Source organism: Cyclopterus lumpus, chromosome 19 (assembly GCF_009769545.1).
Source record: "Cyclopterus lumpus isolate fCycLum1 chromosome 19, fCycLum1.pri, whole genome shotgun sequence".
Lineage (NCBI taxonomy): Eukaryota > Metazoa > Chordata > Actinopteri > Perciformes > Cyclopteridae > Cyclopterus > Cyclopterus lumpus.
The window spans coordinates 9,748,124-9,771,935 of NC_046984.1; the positions used below are offsets into that span (position 1 = coordinate 9,748,124).

Consider the following 23,812-nt stretch of genomic DNA (forward strand, 5'->3'; position numbering starts at 1 on the left):
TATATATATATATATATATATATATATATATATATATATATATATATATATATATATATATATATATATATATATATATATATATATATATATATCTCTATATCATAAGCTTCATTCATAACTTTTACATTTAATAATTTTGTAATAACTTACAGAAACATTGCATACATTAGTCCACCTTATCGCTCTCTAAGGGCGCACACAAACGGTCCTCGAAGACAATTTACTTCCCTTAGCTGAAATAGTATGTTCTTAAGGAGGTTACTGTTTAGAGATATATCTACACTTTTTGAGTGAGTTGATGTCAAAAGAATCCAAGCACTGATCGTACCAAATAGAAAATACCAAATAAAAAAATGTTGGATTCCTAATGCTGATGGTGATGAGAGGGTAAGCGGAATATTCATTTTTGTCAGCTGACTGGCATAACATATGCAACCCTAAGGAGACCCATTTTTCTCCTCGGTGATTCTTGGAAAAGTAACAACCACAGATGGGGCTAAACTCCTGTTTTAAAGGACTCTCTTTGTAACGCTTGTGTTGGTTTTTAATCATATTTGTGTTTTATTGATCAACACACAGTAAAGAGTAATGAAATACAGAAAATAAAAAAGGATGACATATGACACAAGTTAAATGCAACATAAGAGTGTTGTAAAAGCATTGATACATCTGTAGTCTTTTTATTATATTTAGCGTTTCTATTGATATAGTAGCCCTTACAAACGCGCTATAATCTAGTTCACATAGCATATTATTGGATGAAGTATGTAAAACAAAGTGGATTATTTGATTACACAGTAGAACATGAATGGCAGCTATTCTAAGACTCGATTAATCGTTTGTGTCTTTAATAAAATAATTAACATTGTCTTGCTCCAGCCTTGTCTCATGTCATAGTAAAGGTTGTGATGAGCCTTTTTCGCAACTTTGCCTATTCATAAAAAACAAATATTGAACAATAATTGTCACTTCAATCTATAATGAACACAATTATTAGTTGCAGCCCTGATTGTATGCATTTTATAACACCAGTCTAATACAACTCTTGTAGTCTACAACAAGTAAGATATTGCACTAAAAACAGATGATCTACTTTGAAGGATTCATAAGATAAACATATTCTCCACAGTAAAACTAAACTTCCTTTTAACAACTTCTGTCCATCAGACCAGTTACTAGCTGCTCACACTGGATGTCTTCTTTGCGGATGTTATGAAACACTGCCCTCACTAGTGACCTTGACCTCTGGTCAACCTGTTGGCAGGTAGGCTCCTGGGCTCTGGTAGCTGTAGTCTGGACACACCTTTTGTACCAGTCTGTAGTCAGTGCTGTAGAAAGATACGTAGATGCAGTTGACCTGGAAGGGTTTGGAGCACATCCAGGTGACGTGGCTCTGGGTCTGCTCCTGAGCACAGGTCTTGGATGGGTCATAGTTACACAGCATCACCTTTTTGTTGCGTTCCGTCTTCTCATAGTCCACCCTGCAGTTGAACGTCTTTGAGTCTTTGGGGTGGACCACGCTTTGACGCTTCAGATCGAACTCCACCTCTTTCGTTGGTGGGACGAGGCTTATGGACACGTTGCCCACACCTGTGGAGTTGTGGCGGAAGTAGACTCCAAGAGACCCGTTCCTGTGTTCCACAATCTTGCCCATTATCAGTAAATTCAGTTTGACTGTTTTGATGTTTGAGTAAAAGTCCCCCCAGCTGAACGTTCTGGAGAATTTAGACCTTCCTTGGACTTTCATGATGGGACGAAGCTTTATCTTTAAAGACGGATTGGTGTGTGACTTGGAGTTGCTTCCAAGTATTTCCAGAAGTCTCTGCTTTGAAAGAGGAATAAAGGGACTGATTGGTAGCTTGGTGCTCTGAATCATACTCCTAGTTTGAAGCGCCCAGTTTTTCTGTGAAGAAAGGTCTTGGTCTCTGCTGAGTTCAGGTTCTTGGTCTCTGTTGAGTTCAGGTGAGTCTTGGTCTCTGTTGAGTTCAGGTTCTTGGTCTCTGTTGAGTTCAGGTGAGTCTTGGTCTCTGTTGAGTTCAGGTTCTTGGTCTCTGTTGAGTTCAGGTGAGTCTTGGTCTCTGCTGAGTTCAGGTTCTTGGTCTCTGCTGAGTTCAAGTGAGTCTTGGTCTCTGTTGAGTTCAGGTTCTTGGTCTCTGTTGAGTTCAGGTTCTTGGTCTCTGTTGAGTTCAGGTGAGTCTTGGTCTCTGTTGAGTTCAGGTTCTTGGTCTCTGTTGAGTTCAGGTTCTTGGTCTCTGTTGAGTTCAGGTGAGTCTTGGTCTCTGTTGAGTTCAGGTTCTTGGTCTCTGTTGAGTTCAGGTGAGTCTTGGTCTCTGCTGAGTTCAGGTTCTTGGTCTCTGCTGAGTTCAGGTGAGTCTTGGTCTCTGTTGAGTTCAGGTTCTTGGTCTCTGTTGAGTTCAGGTTCTTGGTCTCTGTTGAGTTCAGGTGAGTCTTGGTCTCTGTTGAGTTCAGGTTCTTGGTCTCTGTTGAGTTCAGGTTCTTGGTCTCTGTTGAGTTCAGGTGAGTCTTGGTCTCTGTTGAGTTCAGGTGATGCGTTCTCGCTGATGGTGAAGTTTGCATGATGTTGCCCAAGAACCAACTATACAGAAAATTTAGGAGAGAAATGTCGACATTGAAATAAATAAATAATAATAATATTAAATTCTTTAAGACTAACTGTTTAATGTTATGCAAGATGCATTTTTAATCTTGTTGATGACAACTAAACACAAAATACTGCTTTTAGATTAAAATCCAAAAATGTATCATATTTAAATAGCTTATTGGGTATTTTGGCACATAAGCTGCAACATAATAATTTCACAGAATACAAATTAATATTTATATGTAAAATGTTGCAGAATAATAATAAAAACATTTAAGTAAAGTGCCAATGTCTGACAACTACACTTCTTGAGTACTTTTCACCTGCTGGCTAAATTGTTCTCCAGTCTAGTTCTTTTACTTTTACTTACCAAACAAAAAGCTCCTTCCAGAAGTATCCAAACAAAGCACTGCCTGGCGAACATCTCCATAGTGCAGAAATCCGTCTTATTAAGATCCATCCACTTTCACCTGAACTTTATTCAGGCCGAGTTAAGTCTTGAAAGTCCATGTGGAACATTAAACTTAATTAAACGCTGATAGAGGATCAGTTGCACCAGCAGTAAACCTTCTGTGAGCTGCACGGTCCACTCACAGCACTGGGAGGCTTTGGCAGAACTCAAGGTTTTTAACACTCAGTTTTGCTGTAAATGCCTCTCCCTCGCTCTCTCTCTGTTTCTCTCTCTCTCTCTCTCTCTCTCTCTTTCTCTCTCTCTCGCTCTCTCGGTATTACCCTGATGTCCTGCCTGTTGTCCTCCGTCCCCTCTCTTTGTCACTGAAAAATGTCTTGCATTATGTTTTGGGTGATGAAATAATTCAATTGACACTTTTTTAAGTGAGAATTTTATTTGGATTCACATAAAGCAAACACTGATGTGATACTGCCACCCCATGGCCAGATAGCAAACTGCAGTCTGAGCTGAAAAAGGGGAGCCAAATTAGATGACACTATCTATCCCATGCCACTACATTATGAATAAGACCCCTCTATAACATTGATTAAAAGAATAATGAAGGTTAAGAATAAAACCCCATTATGACATGCTATATCATCACATTTTATAGCACAGTATGTCACAAAAACATCATAAAAACATGTTATGATATAGTAAGTAGAAATAATCTTAAAAACTTATAAAGATGTCTCGTAAAAAAATACATTAATGGTATAATATGTTATAAAAATGACATAACAAATGTAATTAAGATGGAAAAACATAGTATCGTATATCATCTAAAAGTGTCAAAGGAATTGGGGATCACTGAGGCATCCAGATTGTTGTGTTAAGCCCCCAGCAGTCACTAAAACTTAGTCATTTAAATAGATTATTTGCAGGGTCTGTACTGGTACATGGCTGCAGGTAATATAACATTGTGGAACTGATCAGAGTTATGGTAAGAAAGGAGATTAAAAGGTTATCAAATGTGCAATTCTGGACAAGATTAAGAGAGCGAAAGGCACTTTGGTCTGTTACCAAACATCCCTAAAGTTGTGCATCACTGAGCAACAAGCAAGCATTTCAATTCGGTCGTGGGATTGAAGTTGGTTTAATGTTTTAAGAACAAACAGAGGCATCTATCGCGAAGTTTGAAATGTATCAACACCCAGCAGATGGAAGATGATAGATTTAATATTTATTTAGTAGAAATGACAGTAGAAATGCTCTTTCTATTGCTTTCCAGGACCCCTATACCCAAAATCTGGAACTGCCAGCTGTCGATCAGATGATGGAAATTCTCCACGGATTGACCTGCAGCGACCTTTGGTCTATTTTGGATGGACGCATTATCACATTTATGTATGTTGAATTAACTTGGAATTTCTTTTTGTAGACCATTAACATCAAATTAAATTTGCCACCACTGATTACAGACTACTTCAAATACAAGGTCATTTAAAAAAGCTAAATGAGAAATCAAATTTTTTGAAGGTGCGTACACATTATTTAAATATTATTAACATCTACAAAAGCACCGATCACTATAGAAAGTGATAAACTGTCCTCTTCAAACTGTTCTCTTCAAACTGTTCCAGTGCCAGGAAAAGTCTGAGCCTGCAAATGTATGAATTGCAGCTGATGACAAGCACTTCTTTGTTAGTAAAACAAAAATCTACTTTATTTATTTCCAGGTCAACCACAATGGACACGTAACATTTGATAATCCCAAATGTTCCCACTCCAAAGACTTCACCGCTCCATTCTGTACAGATCTCGACAACAGAGAAATTTGTCAGGTCTATTACAACCAATACATTATATAGAAAATTGCGTACATTTCAAAGTGAAATGCATCAGTCTTGTGCACTTTGACGGCAGTAAAGTGTTTGTGTTTAAATTAAAGACAGTAGGCCTCTATTGCCCTTAGGACAGTCCGACATCATGAACCTGATGAGTGCTATTAGCCGAAACGCGTTGGTATAAACAATAGGTTGATTTATACACTATGCATTTCTTTTTTTAATATATATATGTTATTGCATAAAATGTATGTACAAATGCTGCTGTAGTGAAACATTTCCCCCTTGCGGTAATAATAAAGTTATCTATCTAGACTTTTGTGGGCAGAATGTTGGGCTGAATGTCAGATCACTTTCATATAAATTAAGCTACACTATGATTGATAATTAGATAACATCTTTATTTTACTGCTGAAGTTCAATTTAGTTGTTTCTCTCGCAGACGAAAGGATGAAACCGAGCAGTGCTTGCGTCCAGTTGACCTCTTCGGTGACCCTGCTAGTCAGTTTGCTGACCGCCAAAACTGACTGAGAGAGATACAAAATCGGCTCACATACACCATACAGATGAATATATATAGAAACCACAACATATCATTCAGTCAGCAGTAGCTTAATCTGTGCACATATTTAGTAGTTAGAGGGAATAGATTGTAATAATGATCAGTTATCTTTCTCTGTTGTGATGCACTAAACAAATGAGATGCATCTTTTTTTTTAGGAACGCTGATGATGTTGCAGACTTGAAAATGTTACAGACTATTTGGTAATGTGTCCTATAAAGTTCCTCACAGAGGTCTTATCTATAGAGTTGTAGGAGTTTCTCTTTACAACATTAGAGGGCAGCATGAGATCAAATACACACTTGGCTCGTTTTTCATGAAATATGCTTCTCATATTTTGTTATTTAATATAATGTTTATCAGTTGTAACCTCTGGGCTTTTACAGTGATTATTATGTGACAATCCTTGATAATCAAGATTAAGATGATTAATTAATTCATTTATCTGAGAAATAATAATCCTATTGTATCCATTTTTAAATAAATGTTGAACTTTCTTCATGTTTTTGTATTCATTTAAAGTTAGGGGTTATGCCTTGAAACATCTAGAAAGCAAACTCCACAATGCTATCACACCACGTTCTTTACAGGACACATAAACAACAATAATCACAATCCAAAGCATTAATACAGGATGGTTCTCATTCCACACGTAAGACGCTTTCGGTGTTACAAGAGGTCAGGTTTCTCTCTTTTGTGCTGGACCTCGTTTTGTCGGGCTCAGAGCGGAGGCCGACAAAAGGGGCTTAAATTCATCATTGTCAGTCAACGTGTCTTCTTCAGTATGGGATGAGACTTAAGGGAGACATAACAACACTTACCACACACCCTCAACATGTAATGTGTCATTGGTGTAACTGTATGGTACAGTACAAAGACTTCAAAGAGGGGCAATATGTCCAGCACCACATGGCCCAATACACAGGCTCTCCCGTCCACTTCAATTAAGGTACATTTTGTGGAGATTACTTTACAGATCATATTGCACATCTGTTGGCTCAATGGAAAAAAGAATGAACGTGCATAATCTAACCTGTTTTACATGTTCTACTTCAAATGTATCCACCCTCTTTATACTGGAGTTGTTTGGTCTCTCCGTGTTTCTCATGTAGCATCTTAGCTCCTGTGACAGTGCACCATTGGGAGGTTAATCCTGGGGCTTATGTGGCATTTGCAGGCTTTCAAAGTCAATGTGTGAAAATGAACGGAGACTCGCACACAAGAAATAATACATAGTTTACAATGGAACTGATATGCGCAAGTCATTATTTAGCAGGCATCCTTTGTCGAGAGAACATCTACTGCCATGGCCAGGCTTTGCAGGAAACCTGTTCCTGCGCTCCACGTACAGTAAGATGACAAGGCAGGGTAGTCTACAAGTGTATAACGCATACACAAATACTTTGAAGAAAATTATCCTTACTTAAAAGTTGTGCATGTATGAAAAATAACTATCGGAAATATTGATGATGGCATCAAAGCTAAACGCTGAGGCTGAGGGGAACGTAACTAGTTTTCCATATATTTGAAAGAATTAAACATTTGCCCTGATGGCTACTTATGACAAGTTTATGAATCACCTAAGTTTTTACAGATCATCCTGACGGGAACATGAATTTGTGTACCAGATTTTATAACAGTTATCGAGACATTTCACTCAAAATCCCAAATGTCTAGTGCCACTACGAGGCATGCCTAAAGCCACACCGCTAACATGGCCAACAGGGCTGCAGAGAAGGTCAACACTCAACAGTGGTTAACCAGAAACAAAGACATCCTCCACTAACTGTATGTGTCGTTGATCCCTCCCTGCTCTCTCATTTCTCCGTTTCAGTCCCATTCACTTTTCTTTAACTCAAATTTAATTAACTAAATGCATTTCCTGAAGCTTTTGTCCCACCTTTTTGAACCCACCCACACATGTCAAACTTAACAACATCCATATGTGGGCGAGTCATACTTTATCTTTCACTTGTAAACTGCTGTCGTTCAGTCACTTTCTCGTGCCCTGCTTGATGTAAAGAGCTGTTGCATTTAACATGCTGATGAACTATGGCACACTTTCATGAATTTCTTTACTTAAATATCGTGGTTATGTACTTCTGAGTTTGAATAGTTGTATTGATCTATCCCAACAGCCATCACTAAAGGTTCATTCAATGTGGATGTTCTCAGAGTTTTCCTTTGCTTTGGACCAATTTCCTGGCAAAGTTTGTCGAAGCAGTTTCCAACTCTGAGCCATGAAAACATCTTGAATACTCATCGCTCCACTTTCTGACCTAAGGAAAGGACGTCTAGAGAGAGACAGAATAAAGAGGAAGCCGGTGAGAGAGAAGATGGTGGATGAGGAAGAGAGAGAAATATGAGTGATGGCTTGTTGACTTTTACAAGATGCTGAGGGCTCAGTGGGCCTAATTGGAGTCGCTCAAAAAGTCCCCTGTGTGGTGTGTTGGAGGGGTCATGAATAGTCCCATCTGACCTTTGACCTCTCCTATTCCCCCTCGTCAGCACCACTGACCACTATGCAGCTCACAGCGTAACTACGTCTGAACTTGAGTCCATTTATCCCAGATTCCAGCCCCTGGGTTTTTCAATGCAGAAATTATGTATATACAATATGTTTTAATGAGTAGACATTATACTTTATGGTAAAAAATGTAATATTAATTATTGATATTTTACTTTTCTAAATTACCACCAAGAATTCCCTCAACTGCACTTCAGTTTGTTACTTTCTGCCAGTTTGAAAGACATGTTGAGGGTCTGGTTGTAAAGATGAATATGGGTTTATGCTGCTATTTCAAAGGCATTGTTATTGGATAATAATGGAATATGACTGTCAACAAATGTATGAAGAAGAAAAAGCAATATAAATCTTTATTTTACTTCCAACTGTATCCCTTTTCTAGATAAAATCTATGGCTTTAAAAACCTTGTATTTATGTTTTTATAAGGTTGGATGGACAAATGAATTTGTATTGTGAGATATGTAGTGCACTCTGTTTGTTTGTATACAAGATAACATCAATCAAGGTAGCGCTAAAGATGTACCTGTTCGTACAGAAATGGCAAGCGATGGAAATAATAATAAAAAAGTAATTAATGTAAAAACTAATGATAATTGGACTTCTTAATTTTAAAGTAAGTTGACTACTCATTTATGTTTATTCTTTTGTTGACGATCTCTTTCATTGTAGTAAGTGTTGCTATGTTATTATTCACCAGCCAGTAACAGCGAGATATTACTGTTTTTAATATTTAGCAGTTTCCAGAATGCTTGCAGATGGCAAATGTAAGGTCTCTGCCAATTTATGAGATCGGGAGACAACTAATCAGGGTGACATAACCATGGCATCTAGATAATAAAACTTCAATTTAACTTAAAGTTCTGATTTTACAGAGAATGGAAACAAAATCACCAGTTTATGGTGGTAACATGGAAACATTTAAATTAAAGAATTCAAAAGTATTTTAATTCTTATTATAGAAAAGAAATAAGCTCTAACACAAATCTATTAAATTACTGTGAGCAGCACGTATACTTCAGCACACCTGTCCACCCCATGCTGTGTGAACAGAAACTTTTTTTATAGTTTGTTTTTCTTGTTCACATGGCCTTTTGTTTTGATCGGATCTCTCTTGATAAAGACATATCAAGCCTTCTACTGTTGTTGTCGACAGTAATTAGATTTCCCTGGTGAATTCTATACTCCTGTGAAGGCTGGACAGTCAGGGGACTAAAGCTGTAATCCTAGAAGTCATTAAATTGTCTTAGCAAACCCTGTGGGAAAAATCAACACTTCGTAAAGTAAAATATACGTACTGTAAATTTCATCCATTCTGTGCTCATTGTAACATATTTATTGTCCAAACAATCACATCCCGCCAGAGTGAAATATAGGTTGTTTAAAAAGTATATTGTTTTTCTATAGTCTTGATGTGTTTATATTATGTCCCATTCAAGCTGAAATAAAACAAAACATATTAGCATATCTTATCAGCCCCTCTTTCTTGCTATAGTTATAATAACTATTACGTTGTGTGTGTGTGTGGTCATGCTTATTAATTAATTCCATAAAAAGCCATTATAATAAAAATGACATAATCAAGATCTATATTGTCTGAAACATGCTGTTTCCATCAGCCTTCCATTTGAAATATTAGATCAGAGGTTTACCAGAGAGCTTTCTATTGCCATCTGGTTCTGCTGTTAACCCATGACTGCTTCCTCCAGTCCTTAGACCTGCAGTTCAGTATTCAGTGACTCACTTAAGATTAATCTTAAAAGCATCAGGGCATTTTGCTTTTTTGTGTCTTTCCTCTTCAAAATGATTGTCACCAAACGGTAGTAAGTGATATTTAAAATTGTATTTGCATCCATCCGGAAGCCTCCTGGTTTCTCTCATGTGCTCATTGTTTTTCCGTTCACACTTAATGATGCAGTTTTAGGTTTTATATCCTGATCATATTTAAGGCCTCAGTTGTTTAGTATTGTTTCTGGCTGTATGCATTTTCATGTTGACAAAATGTTAATGTGAATTTTGTTAAGAATAGCACTTATTTGGGATTCCCCTTAGAGGAATTTTTTTGAGATTTAACTTTATCTGCTTATTTGCTTTCTTGAGAACAGTTAGATGATCTTCATGACACTTTTATCTGTTTGTGCTAATAGCCAGTTAGCTTCGCTTATCACAAAGACAAGAAACAGGAGGAAACAGCTCCAAATGTAAAAAAAAAAAAAAAAGCTCTATGTTATGGAACATAATTATAAATTGTTTGTTTAGTCCGTACAAAAACCAAAGTCTAAGATAACTTGCTCGCATTAGCTTCATATTTGAGAAAATGACTTATTCCTAGCTTTCAAGTCATTTGGTCAGATCAGATGACATGTATTTTGTGTGAGTATTTTCAATTAACTTAAAATGCTTTTAGCTAATTTGCCTACATACTTTAATTAGGTTTATCACACAAATTAGAAGGCCAGAAGTTGATGGAGTGAGTGATGAACTGGACAATAGATAATGACAACCCTCCTGCTTTCCTTTTCCACTGTGTCACCATACTCTCTTTCCTCCACCCCACCACCACTTCTTCACTCCCTCCAACAGTGACCATGGGCTGTTTATCAACTGGCTTCTTCTTCCTGTTTGAGGTACTAAGAGGCTGAAATAAGATCTGCATTGCCGAGGATTTGCGATAAATTGGGCAGCAGATCGATCCTAATTCAGTTTTCTCTTGGTTTTGGAGGGGGAAGAGGAAGATAGTTTGTCACGAAGCAGCAGGCAGGATAACACCAGATTAACGTGGACAAGTTGGTTTGTTGTCTGCTACAATTAATGAGCTTTACATACTTGTAACATAATATACATATTGTAATGCAATTGCACAGCAGTTGCAGGAATTTGGCGTTATTGGTGGACATATATGTCACTTATTAGGAAAAGAACATTTCCACTATATGGCCATGATGAGGTGTCGCCTACTTTGGCCCATGCAATGCAAGGCCTCATCCTTAGCTGCATGCAGTCCTCCACTGTGGCTCCCTTGGGTTGGCCCAAATGACTGTGGTACACAGGAGAAATCGGCTGCTTCCATTACAACTCCCGAGGGAGGGGGGTTTGCTCCTTAGCTTCTTTGTATGGTTAGGAGTCTGGGTGTTGATCTCACTCTTTTCAATATTCCACTTTGATCTGACTCCAATCCCTGACAGATGATACTGTAGCTGAACCTGACACTCGGCGCTACCTCTCAACATATCTGGAATGGGAAGAAGCGAATGGGATTGAGACGGGCACGGCTGAATGTCGGAGTATCTGTTGTTTTGTGTGCCAGACAGACATGATGACCCTCTTGGTTAAACTCAGCCCACGAGGTCACGGCCCATACCAAGAGGAGGGAATGCCCTGAGGGTTAACAAGTGTTTCTTGGTGTTATTGTTACTTTCATCTCTTCACATGGATGCATAAAATCTTACTTGGACATGATGGCAATATTCCAATCAGCATCTGTACTAGGATTCTGTTCTTCGAGGTGTGTAGATAGTGTGAATACTATACAGACAAAACCATGCCCTGGAAACTTTTCAAAATTCAATGAAGGACAAATCATCTTTGTCAGACTGTAAAACATCAGGAGACGAGAGTGTGGATTCATTTGTGGCTAGAACAATAGGAAAGCAATAAAAAACATGAACTTTGGACAGAAAAGGGTGTCCTTCATTAAAGTCAACACTAGCCATGTTAAATCAAAAATGGAACAGGACTTCTTCCTCGTTGAGTAACTGCAGTGCTGCTCAGCTGCAGAGTGTTCAGTACTGCCACTGGTGGCCAGAAGATGTATAGGCTACTAATACCAGTATGGATGTGATAACATTCCACTCGTAACAAATTCTATGAGTTAATTTGTGACTGAAATGTCCACGTTTTGGGAGGTTAGGAGCCATGCCAGTCTGGGATATGTAGTTCAGTATTCCTGGATCAGGACTTGCCTCCCACTGCAATCTACTGTTTTTGATTGACCAAAGATGATTGCCAACTTTGCTCTGGGGCCTTAAATTTGCCCGAGGGTTAAGTCTAAGTGTACAAAAGGGGTTCAGAACATGTCAGAAGACATTTTAACAACAAAGAGAGAGCTTAACTTTCTCATAACTCATATTTCTATTTTTCCTTAAGGGACGTTTCAGTCTGACTCTGAAGGTTGTGTGGCCAGCCCTCCGCAGGTGCTGCAGATGGGCCCCACCAGCATTAGCTACAAAGCTCTGCTATTGGCTGAATATAAAGCCATCAGCAATCCGAGCCTACCTTAATTAAATTGCAAGAAAAGTCTTTTAAACAGTGGCTACCCAAAGATCCCTTGGGATACAATTCAATTCAATTCAGTTTATTTTGTATAGCCCAATATCCCAAATTACAAATTTGCCTCAGAGGGCTTTACAATCTGTAAACACACATTTTCTTGTGATTAATCAGTTGTCTTTCAACCGTTCACAAGGTGTGGAGGTGTGGGTACGCTTAACCAAGGGTTTTGAGTTCCACTTGTGTTTTTTTAGAACAACTTAAAGACAGGCCTCCCTCTCTTGACTCTCAAGATCACCAATGTAGTTTGCAAACAGGCAAGCTGCAACACATCCTGCCTCTGGTCTGCATTAAAATTGATGTTGACCAATTGGCACAGACCATGAACATACCTGAACAATACAGTTGAAAGAAACAACAGGTGTTTGGTTCTTAAATTCTTCACTATTTTAGGTCATATTCAGGACCTTTTAACCATCAGATCCTTGGTATTTTCAAGATTTATTGGAACATTGTTAACTTGGAGGCCCATTTAAAACCTGTTCGGTCACAAATAATTACTTTATCATTTTTGCATCACCGTCTATAAGATATTCTGGCATCTCTAGCACAATGGTTTCTTTATTCACAAGATTCAGTATCTTAATTACATAAAAATCACAGGGATGAAGTAACAAAACCCACAGGCTCTTTCTCTTTCTTGGATGTCGAGATAGATGTGGGAAAGGTCCATGCTATCCTAGAGAGCTGTATTATCTTTTGGACTACAATAATCTGCTACAGTGTCCTCTTCCACATCCACAGTGCAACATGACATCAGTCCTTTATTTAGAGGCCATATCAATGTGACATCATGATCGTCACTCTATACCTGCAATCACCACAGAGACTGGTGGCTGGGATTGAAACTGAAGCCTGTGTATTATACGAGATGCAGAACCTCAATGCTTGTCCTTGGCTATGCTGGAGGATAATCAGATTTCATAAGGCAAAATATAGGGAGTTCCAGTTTCCTGTATGCTCTGTCCAGATAACAGATATAGTAGATGTCTTGAACACGTCTTGAAGACATCGTCCTGTTGGTAAGCATATTTTGGCCAAGGCTGAATAACCAGCAGGGCCCAGAAGGTCCCCAGATACATTGTTTGACAAGAACATTTAAAACAATAGCAATAGTTCTTTCTGGAAGTTAAGAGAGAAGACTGTAAATATGAAACAAATGCCAGCAACTGATTAGCTTAGCTGATCTATATTACCATTCCAGAGTAAATGTAGATGCAATTAAGGGTAATATTTGTATCGTTACCTATATATAATAGTATTGTATTTAGTAATAAATTCAAAGGCAATATCACCATTAAAACTCATGGGTAGTGATGCAACTCAATGTAGTCTCCTACTCTTTGATGAGGAAATATGACCCTTAATACCTTACATTTATATTAATAATGGCTGGTAAGGATGGGTGAGGGTAAGCATCGTCTCTCTTTCATTATAATGTATTCAATGTCAAAGTTATCATTGCAAAATGAAACCAGTTCTAAGTAAGGGCTAATTTCCAAGCTGTCAGTATTATATTCACCTCTGCCCCAGATATTTTCATTCTAACAAGACACATTGCAATACAGTTTTTAATTTCTAGTCGAGATGCCATGGAGGTAGTTGCTAATATAGCAATAAAAAACTACCCCTCCATGATATAATATCATTTTCTAATGACATGCCTAGAACATAAACAATGTTCAAATAAAAAGCATTTCATGTTAAGTGCTTACAAGGTTTCAAAGCTTCTCTGACAGGCCTTTGAATCGTACAGCTGGCTCAGAGTATCAATGTCATTCAAGCAGTATGTTTGTACTTTTAGGTGCAGATCAGGCTTTGGAGGTATCCTGGTTGTCAGGGTGCAATTGTTATCGTGCTGTTGATCTTTTTTTCTGTTATGACACGAAGGCTCTGTTGGTTCAGTGACTCACTTGTCAGGATGAGCTAACAAAAGACTCAAAAGCAGGTAGCATGTCTACCAAATATTCACAGGGATGTGTGATGTCAACATTGAACAATAGGTTTTGTCTGCGGTTGACGTCTTGTTGTTGTAATGACGGCTGGATAGATTTTCCTATCAAAATATTTTCTTGGGTGATATTCTTATGAATTGTGTGTGCCTGTTCTCAACAGTGTATGCACATGTTCTAATGGCACAGCTGATGTCCATGTGTCAGGCACCTGGCAAGCAGACAGTACCCATAAATAGGAACAAGGAACATTTGTGGTTTTCCATAAAATGCAATTATACTATTACTGTTTTAAGGGCATTTCCGCCATGAACCAACCCATGACAAACCAATAAATCCTTTCCTATTTGCCGCAAAGCCACTGGCTGGAATGCCTCACCAATTAAAAGCTTCTGAAAGTCGCGATGACACGTGTGTCAAAAGCAAAGCCACTGGCTGGAATGCCTCACCAATTAAGAACTTCTGAAAGTCGCTATGAGACTTGTGTCAAATATTCTATATTTTGTCACTTCCTACTAAACACATTATTCATTGTCGCCAAAAATGGATTGAAATGTGGACAATAAAAATCATGACTCTTCAAAGCACATACCCGTCATTAAGCTTTATTCACGTGCTTTAAGGCCGCAGACATTTTATAACCCTTCAGTCGACAAAGATGTAAAGATGTTGTTTCCGAGGAATGCGTTGACTGCATCGATTTGATTAATCCAATTGTTTACTGCATTTGAACGTACTAGACATTTAATTACTTTTTACTACATTTTTTTTCAAAGGCACAGTAAGGCGTATCTTATTTACATCATGTGGCATCGAAATAAAGGAAAGAAAGCGGATAAGGTACAATGCAGACATTAGAGTAGAACATAATAAAAGGGCTCTTTAAAGAGGAGAGAGGAAAGGACAGGAGGAGGTATTAGATAACAGGGTGATGTGGAAGGAGGTGAAAAATGTCTCTATTATAGGCCTAATAGAATTTCCTTTGGCCCCAGAGGGACACAGAATGGACTCTCCCTCCTTGCCACTTTGCCTCTCTATCCCCTCATCCCTCCATTTGCACGGGCCGGAGATATAATTTCATCACTCTCCACTTAATTGTGTGCGTTGCTGGCAGAGGCTCACTCTCTGATCCAGCAAACAGAGGCAGGTGGGAGAAGAGGAGGAAGAGCAGAATAATAGAACAGAGTGGGAAACCACATCACTTCATTTTTATAGATGGATAGCTTGTAAAAGTTACGTGGTCCCCTCTGAGTAGTAAGTGTAAACACAGCCAGAACACTGAGATCCCCCTCACTGATCTGAGTGTGTCATACAGTAGATGATGGACTCACAGTAACATACAGTTAAACAAAAACACAATCGATGTAGACGTAATATAATTATTGCCTTTGTTTACATATGATTGATTTTCCTAAGAGAAAATAATACAAGAAGAGTACCGGTATCTTTTCCAGTATATTGATGAAGTTGGGTTAAAATATGATGTGAAAGTTGCTACATTTATGTTCCATTTATGTTTGCAGTCATCAAATCCCATATCAGTAGGCTGTCATTTAGTTTTTTCTTTTGTCGTTTGTCCATTTGTCATCGCAGAAGGTTGGCAAACAATTGTTTTTGGCAGTTTATTTGTTTTTCTAAAAAGGAAAAGCATATCTTATCTCTTAGCTAATTGTATCCATTCTTTTTTTGTATGTTCATTCATAAATCTTTGTTCATAAATTGTTTTGATATTTTATAGTTTACAAAGATTTTACCCAGACAATCTAATGTGCCCAGCATTATGACTTTTCTCAAATACACTAACATTTTTGTGTGGCTGCACCTGTTATTGTTTGACCAGGAAAGAGTCTGAATAATTGATGGAAGATATGTTGCCATATTGCCTTGTTTTTGAACGTTTTGAAAACTTTTAAAAAGCTGTGGGACTTGGGAGACGCATTAAAGCAATAGTCAAAATTTAAGCAGCAGTGGCCATTGTATCCTGACTTTTAGTTCATAGGGCAAGCTCCAAAAATACCAGATACATTTCCAATAATACAATTCCATAACCTCATAAAGTTTCTGTTAAAAAAGTCGAGATAAGCGTCAAACTTTCTTAAACTTCAAAATCGCAATCCTCTGTTAAAAAAAACCTGGCTTTTGTTTACTCTCAATATAAGTGTGTAATTGTTACTGTTTGCATAGACATAAACTGTTTCTGAATTCGCTATAAGGAAGATGTCATTTCAAACCTTCAAAGTACCTTTAAGGCATTGTATTCAAAACAGGAACAGACCCTCAAATTCCGGCCTAAGAAAGAAAAGAAAGCTGTTCCAGCTCTATTACCTTGTGAGATGCCAACCTTTGACTTCAGAGGAGATCAGTCACTTCTTCCCTACTGTTCTGCTCGGGAACACCATTTTGCTACTTTCAAAGGTTGCACCGTGTGTTTGATCTCCTGGTAAAGTCCTCTGTGTCCAATGAGAACACGTGTTCCGTCGTCTTGAATAATCTGCAGACTTGATGTATACAGGCAGTCATACATCATCGTGATGAGTGTCTACTGAGATCCTCAGAGAGATGCTCTTCACTTTGTCGTAAAGATGAAGATGTCTCTGACCTTTGACCTCATCTCAAAACTGTGCTAACTTGTATCGAATGAGGCACAAAATGCATTAAGGTTATAAGACCGGGGTCAAGTATTTGTCATATATTAATTAAGTCTTCTTTTGCTACTTTTCCTAAAAGTTAAATCTGTAGCCTTAAGGCTGGATCAGAGTTTGTTATTCTTAGTTTATTCTAAAGCGACAACCTAACAAAAAAACAGGGCTTTTTAAAATTGTATTTCATTTGAGTTCTTCTGAGATGTGAAGGATGAACCTCCAGAGATTATGTGTTGTGCTGTTATCTTGTGTGAGACCTGTGGAAAAGGTCTTTACGTGGCAAAGGTTTCACAACCTCACATTTCTGGCCAGTCCTGAGGGAGTCCGGTTTCCTCGTTCTCACTTTATCCCAGAGGTGATTTGTAGAGAAAATAACGTTATTTTGAGACCACACTTTGACCGACTAATAAAACTGACCATAACATGTTGTAAATTAGCCCTGTGAACTGTGCAGCGGGAAAATCTTCACATGCATATTTCTCACTGAATTGTATTTGCTACCCTTTTCTGTTTTTTATTATTTACAGCTTTATGTAGAGTAGGAATAAACATAATGTATTTTTGTTTCTCTTTTGTTTCTTCTTTTTATGTCAATGTATTCCCTTTTTTCATTTAGCTAACTGTGCTTTACTTTATAATAGTCAAATGCATATAACACAAATACGCATGTTGAAGTGTTTCTATAAAACTAAATTAACACAAAACCACAGATTATTGGTGTTGTGGCTCTACAGACTGAGTGAAGACAACTTGTCTTCACTCAACATGAAGCTAAAACTCAACTGGTCAGCCCAACTCAACGTGGCCTATCCTCTTTCACCACCACATGTCCCCGCACACATGGTTCCCTTCACACATCAAAGATTTCTCGCTAACGACTCACTGGAGGTTAGCAGCATTTAGCTTGGGAATGTGTTTTCCATTGAACCATGTATATAGTTCACTAAGAAACTGAACCTAGGACCTATGTCAGAACCTGTTGATGCCATTTCATATCTGAATAAGCAGAAACAGCTCTGGTATAGGAAAGACCAGTAATGCAGTAGTTGTCATGTTCTTCACAGTTCCCTCAGAATTTAATCCAGTAAGTCACTGGTTGCTTCTTCATCCGTTCTCTCCTTTTCAAATTTTGATAATTTTCTATCAAGCGCAAAGATTGCAGGATACTTCTCTTTGCAAAAGTTCGAAAAATGTATTTATACACATACAGTACCAAACATGTAGTAAATACATCTGTTTGCACAATATACAAATCAATCATTCACTAAGTATTGAAATGCATACAATATTTCCATTTGTTGTATATATTAATTATAACAGTTGTATATATGTTTTCTGCCTCTTTAGACGGCCCCCTCTGGAGGCCAATAAAGTCTTACCTCGTCACATATATGAATTCCAACAATAAAAAGATTGACTATTTTACTATAAAAGATACAAATTCGTCACAATATTTTCACACTGGTAACTCCACCATTGACTTGAGCCCACAGTGACTTAAACACATGAAAACAGTGGGAACCAGTGTGCCAGCATGTGTCATTTCACACACCGTTGCCTTGCAATATCACTCACCAGAGGAAGTCTAATTGCCTTGACAGGTTGTTGGTTTCTATTATTATAGTATATGCTGTTGCCACATCGACCACACGCAATGCCATAACTCATGCAGTCAATTTAGTGAAGCTAAAAAGGAACTAATCAAACCTACTTTCCCCCCTTTTCAGATCCCCTTTCCTCTTCAATCCCTCGTTGGGCTGCAACTCTTGAGGCTTCCATTAATCAATCTGTCTTATTTGGCTGGGATTACATGTCTTGAGGAAAATGCACAGACCTCCATCCTGAGGGCAAAATACAAAATAATCCAGGGCATACTGTATCTGTGGAGCCCCACAGTGTAGTTCTACAATAATTAATACATGAATAAGTAACTATGAAATAAATAATCCAATGAATACATTGTGTAACACATATGCCTATGTATAAACCAATACATTCTAAATAATTTCCTAAATTCGTTTTGTTGGAGTTTTTTTTTTATTGCATGACAACAATGTCGATTTAACACTTCCTATTTAATGACACATTTCATTTGATAATTTCTCCCCCTTTTATTTATCTTAACAGAGCTTCACGTGAACAGAGTACCTACCTAACTAGCTATGTTGTCATGTGAGCATGGATTAGTAACCATCTATCAATCCATGTGAAGAGCCAGTGTTAGCAGCAGCAGCAGCTGCTAACACTGGCTCCTAAGCGTTCAGTTTACGATTCAGCGTTACCCAGGCAGCGTTTAGATTTTAAAGATGCTCCTCTGAAAAAGACACAACTCTGTGAAGATTAAAAAGACAGACAGACATAATGGAATACAAACTGACTTTTGAAGCGGGATTTTGGAATAAAATAATTCTTTGATGAAATAAAAATGAACTTGAGTAAAACTGAAACTAATGACTAAACATTTCAGCATACCAGTTGAGTTTTAATACTTTAGTTAAAAAAATTGGTTGATTTATGCAATTTCCTGTATTTATCTCATTTATTTATTCACTGTTTCCATGCTAATCAACATGTGTGTGTTTGCATGTTGTGTTTTTGTGCGTTGTTTTATAGATCGATACAGGGTTTAAGTGGATTTAAGACCTTTATTATTGGTTACTGCTTGTCTGATGTAGGAATTTTGCAAATTCACATTAAGTATAGTACAGTATTAGTATACAAGGAACATTCAGTATTTCTCAGATCTATACAATTCAGTTCTGGTGCCCTGTCAGTCTTGTTACCATGAGCTACATTACCAGGGTTTAAAAAACAAAACGTTATCTTTTCATTACCCCCCCCATCCACCCTCAAACCCCGTATCTGCAGGACTACTTTGTTACTCTCAAGTGCAATAACATGACATGTTCACCTTCAGTTGGGTTTATTGTACACGCAATTCAATATCACTGTTAACTCAATTAAACTCATATCTATCAAACTAAACAAATACTGTCCAAGGAAAACACCTCCATCTTCAGTCACAATTCACAACTCTGAAGATAGTGTTGACTAAGTTTGAGTACAATGAACAAAGGGCTTTTATGTGGTAGGCTAATATTGAAAAACTTTTTTAAGTGTCCTCAATCCTGACAACCAGTCATATTTAGTGTTGTGTAATTTTTCAAATAATATGTCTGTTTGATAATGTACAGCTACGACCAGCAGCCTGTTAGCGTAGCCTAACATATAGACTGAAAACAGGGGGAAACAGCTAGCATGTTACTTCACATGAACGGAGGAAAGAAAATGGATTTAGCTATTAGTGCATTTTGAAACTTTCAATTTGAAACTAATGATTTAATCAAGGGTATTTGTACATAGAAGATGATCACCCCGAAAGAAATGTGCCACTGATTTTCAGATGTCTCTTTCCCAATGTAAGTCTGTTGGAAACAATATTTGGGCCCAATGGTATCACGTGACGGACCAGGAAATTGTAATTCAACCAGTTGGCTACTATGTAAAATTGCTGGGGGCTTGGTGCTGCTATGCAGATTCTGTTACCTTTGTACCGAGCCATGCTAAATGTTTCTCCTGTTTCTAGTCTTTATGCTAAGCTAAGTGGCTGCTGGCTGTCGTCTTTATATTGAACGTACACATAGTGGTTATGCTCTTGTCTGCTAACTCTGCAAAAATGTTATACTGTATGTTGACTGATTGACTCACTGTATTCCCACCACAGGGTTTTATAATGTTGTACAGTGAGTTGGGTGGCAGGTGGTGTTTTTCCAAATGGACGATTATAGCCTTTCTAGTTCTGATTAGCCTTAAAGGTATTTTAAATGTGTTCCCTATTCGTGGACAGTCTTTATGACACACTACATTAATAAACTACACTTGGTGGTGAATAATCTGTTCAAAGTATCCTCCCTCACAAAGGCACCTACTTTCCCTTTGTCCTTTGTACCCTTTTAAACTAGAACAGCATTGACATTGTAACAACATCCCCTTAACAAAGATATTGTACAGTAGAGCCTTCTAGGCTTGAACTAAAATAAAAACTAGAAAAAGACAAATTATTTACAAGTAAAAAAATGACAACTAAAGAAAATATACTTACAAAAACAGCTAAAAACAACACATGTACAACATCAGCGGACTCCTGAAATAGTTCCCAGGCACTTGGGATGCAAAAAGACAAAATTACACATTTAAGTACTAGAATCTATATGACAATAAGAAAACTTAATACCGTTTACAGTTGTTATTGAGGAATTAAAATACAACAATCCTTAGAGAGTAGAGTGAGAAAACCTTCATTTAAAGTAACACTACAGCATGATGCTTAGTATGATAGTGGTTAGTAACAATGTACAATCTGTACCTCAATGTAACAGATGAAGTTGGTGGTTTAGGTAAGTTTAGCACAGTAAACTATTTGCTCCTTCAAAAATGTTCCCCCAAAAAGAAAGAAAACATAAAGGGGCTACTGGTCCTCATTTGGCAGCAATATAATATCAACATAATACAATTTTTGAAGTAAGCTTTGACACATTCAAACCAAATGGCTGCAGCACAACACAATGCATGCTTAAACAAGCTGATAAAGCAAAGTTGGGTTTCAACTTTACATTTAAGTAATCCAAAACTTTTCCGCTTCCCCTCAGTCCGATCATCCCACATCCTTTGACTTATGTCTCCACTGACTTGCCTTTTATCCAGAGGTCATTGTTGCAAACAATGAGGAAACAAGACACCCTTTTCCTCCATTCTCTGGCCCGTTTCCCTCTCTTATTCGCTTGTTTGAAGGATTGTCTAGAGCCTCTGCTTTAGATAAACACAGCGTCTATAGAGGGTGCAATAATAAGTGTAGTATTGATGCAGTAACACAATCATTCAAGAACCCTGAGAAAATAAGCAAACCACTTTTGCATCCTGATTGTGTATTTGTTTTTCTTGGTATGCACTGGCTGACAATGAGTTGCTAGTTTATGCATGCTGTTTAATGTTAGGTAGCATTTTACCATCTAGAGCACACAAGTTATAATGATGTTAAACAATGTATGAGCGTTTTCCTTTCAGAATATGGCAGGATTTAAAGTTTTCTGTGTTTCTGTCTTCTACAATGAATAAGTATGTAAATGTATACATGTACTCTGTGTGTGTTTGTTTGAATAGTACACGCATTGTTACATACTGTAGGTGTGTTTATGTGTGTGTGTGTGTGTGTGCGTGTGTGTGTGTGCACTTGTCTGCCATACACTGTATACGTAGTTGAATTTCACGTCCGTCCCTGTTCTGGGTCAGGATGAGTGAGTCTGTGTGGGAGCTCCTGTGTTATGCAGATAGGCCTGAGCACACAGAACAGTGTCTCATGTTGCCTTGGTCAATGACCCACAGACCACCTCGTTGGCAAAGTCAGTTCTTATAGCACTTGTCGGATAAACTGCAATACCTAGTTAGTTGAGATTCCATGTGCTGCAGCTCAATGTCTTGAATCGAATACACATATTTAAAATAAGAGTAAGTAGCTGGACTTTTGTTTGTTGCTAAAGGAGAACCGGTTCATTTGAAAAGCGTCCAAGCATCCTTCTTCCGGTTGTCATATTTGCGAAGATCCAGTTGCTCTGTGGTATGCAGGCGTCATGGGGCAGCAGTGACAAACACTATAGTCATTTGACAACCTAAAATCAAATAGTCTAACATGGCATGTAAATAATGTTGCTTGTTTGCTCTTGAGACGTTTACTCCTCTTTGGTAGCATAGATTTGTAAAATTGAAAGATACAACAATGCTTTATGAATGCTATAATTATGGGAAAAATTGACTATGAATATGTATGAATAAAGATGCAGAGGATCACGCTGTGGGATTTAAAGAGCCAGGTATCCACAATGAATTCAGTTTAAAGCTCACTGCTGCTCGATGGTTAATAAAGCTGGAGAACGTTGAACTGGATGTCATATAATGTGGAAAGGCAGGTGGACATAAATGCTAAAAATCAGAATGATTAGAGATAATTTCCTTCCACATAGGCTTTGAATTGTGTGGGTTTTATAATGTGAGCATGAATGATTACAAGCACATCCTGATGGTTACGTGAAGGGTTTTGGCTTGATTAGGTACATTGATATTCAATCAGTTTTTGTCTTAATTTCTGGCCTCTGCCTCGTTAACACATTAAATGATTCTTCAGGACTCGTGGTATTTGACTCCTGGCTTCAAGAGGGAATAGCTCAAAGTGAGGGAGGCCATGGAAGAATATTAGGGTTAAGGTGGTCATGGCTCACAGTTGGGCTTCAATCACACGACAGAAGTGGCGGTGGGCTTCGTAGCACTCGGGCTTAGCACCAGACTCTGGGCGATGTCGTCACGGTTGATTTTGCGTAGCGCCGTGCACAGCGTGTCGATGCTGGCGCAGTCCTTGCTCGCCCAGTCAGACAGTAGCGAGCGGACAGGATGCTCTTCCTGCTGGAAGGTGGCAATCCGCTCCTCCTCGTATCCCAGGAGGCCCGCGAGGTTGCACCAGTCGCTGTCCTCCATGTGTTTGCAGTCGTCTCCTTCGCTGCCACTGAACAGCAGCTTCTCCACCTTCTCTCTGGTTTTGAGAGGAAGGAGCAAACAAGGCTCTTCATCGATGGTGACAACTGCAGAGAAGAAAAGTACATGTCCTTTCATTATTTGAATTTGTTATATTTGAGTATGCTTGATGTGATGTTAAAAGAATACTACATTTAATTAGATGTATCTTTTTTACAAAACTTTGAATTATTTCATCAATGAATGTTTCACGCTAAGGAATATTCTGATAAATCCCTAAAAATTGCTCTCTATGACTAACTAATATAGCAATATAGCACCATTAGGGTTCCACCCACATCCTTCATGAGCTTTTCAATTGGCTGCAATAACTTGTGAAAAGGAAGTGATGTAGTGTACATTTCCTGCAGCAGCAACAGTTGTACAAATAGCCTCTC

The 23,812-nt window shown here is 38.1% G+C and overlaps 2 protein-coding genes across 2 annotated transcripts in view; both read right to left on the reverse strand.

Moving 5' to 3' along the window:
- Nucleotides 1-1,252: 1,252 nt before the first annotated feature.
- Nucleotides 1,253-3,035, reverse strand: LOC117748931 (neurexophilin-1-like). The gene is made up of 3 exons (XM_034559079.1): nt 2,976-3,035; nt 2,523-2,599; nt 1,253-1,916 (listed from the first exon to the last, which is right to left on the reverse strand). Exons 1-3 carry the CDS (start codon nt 3,033-3,035, stop codon nt 1,253-1,255), a joined length of 801 nt encoding a protein of 266 aa, XP_034414970.1.
- Nucleotides 3,036-19,478: 16,443 nt separating this feature from the next.
- The window catches only part of ngfrb (nerve growth factor receptor b), a 28,985-nt gene continuing 24,651 nt past the window's right edge, over nt 19,479-23,812 (reverse strand). Inside the window, exon 6 of the mRNA XM_034559489.1 lies at nt 19,479-23,482. Coding sequence (XP_034415380.1) covers nt 23,139-23,482 — 344 coding nt within the window. The 3' untranslated portion in view covers nt 19,479-23,138. The remainder of the gene's footprint in view (nt 23,483-23,812) is intronic.

Bases quoted from the DNA above. Each gene is read 5' to 3' on its own strand.
- LOC117748931 (XM_034559079.1), bottom strand. From the start codon at position 3,035: ATGGAGATGTTCGCCAGGCAGTGCTTTGTTTGGATACTTCTGGAAGGA. The intron at 2,600-2,975 runs GTAAGTAAAAGT...TTTTCTGTATAG, and splicing joins TGGAAGGAGCTTTTTGTTTG to TTGGTTCTTGGGCAACATCA. The intron at 1,917-2,522 runs ACCTGAACTCAA...AGACCAAGACCT, and splicing joins CTCAACAGAGACCAAGACTC to TTCTTCACAGAAAAACTGGG.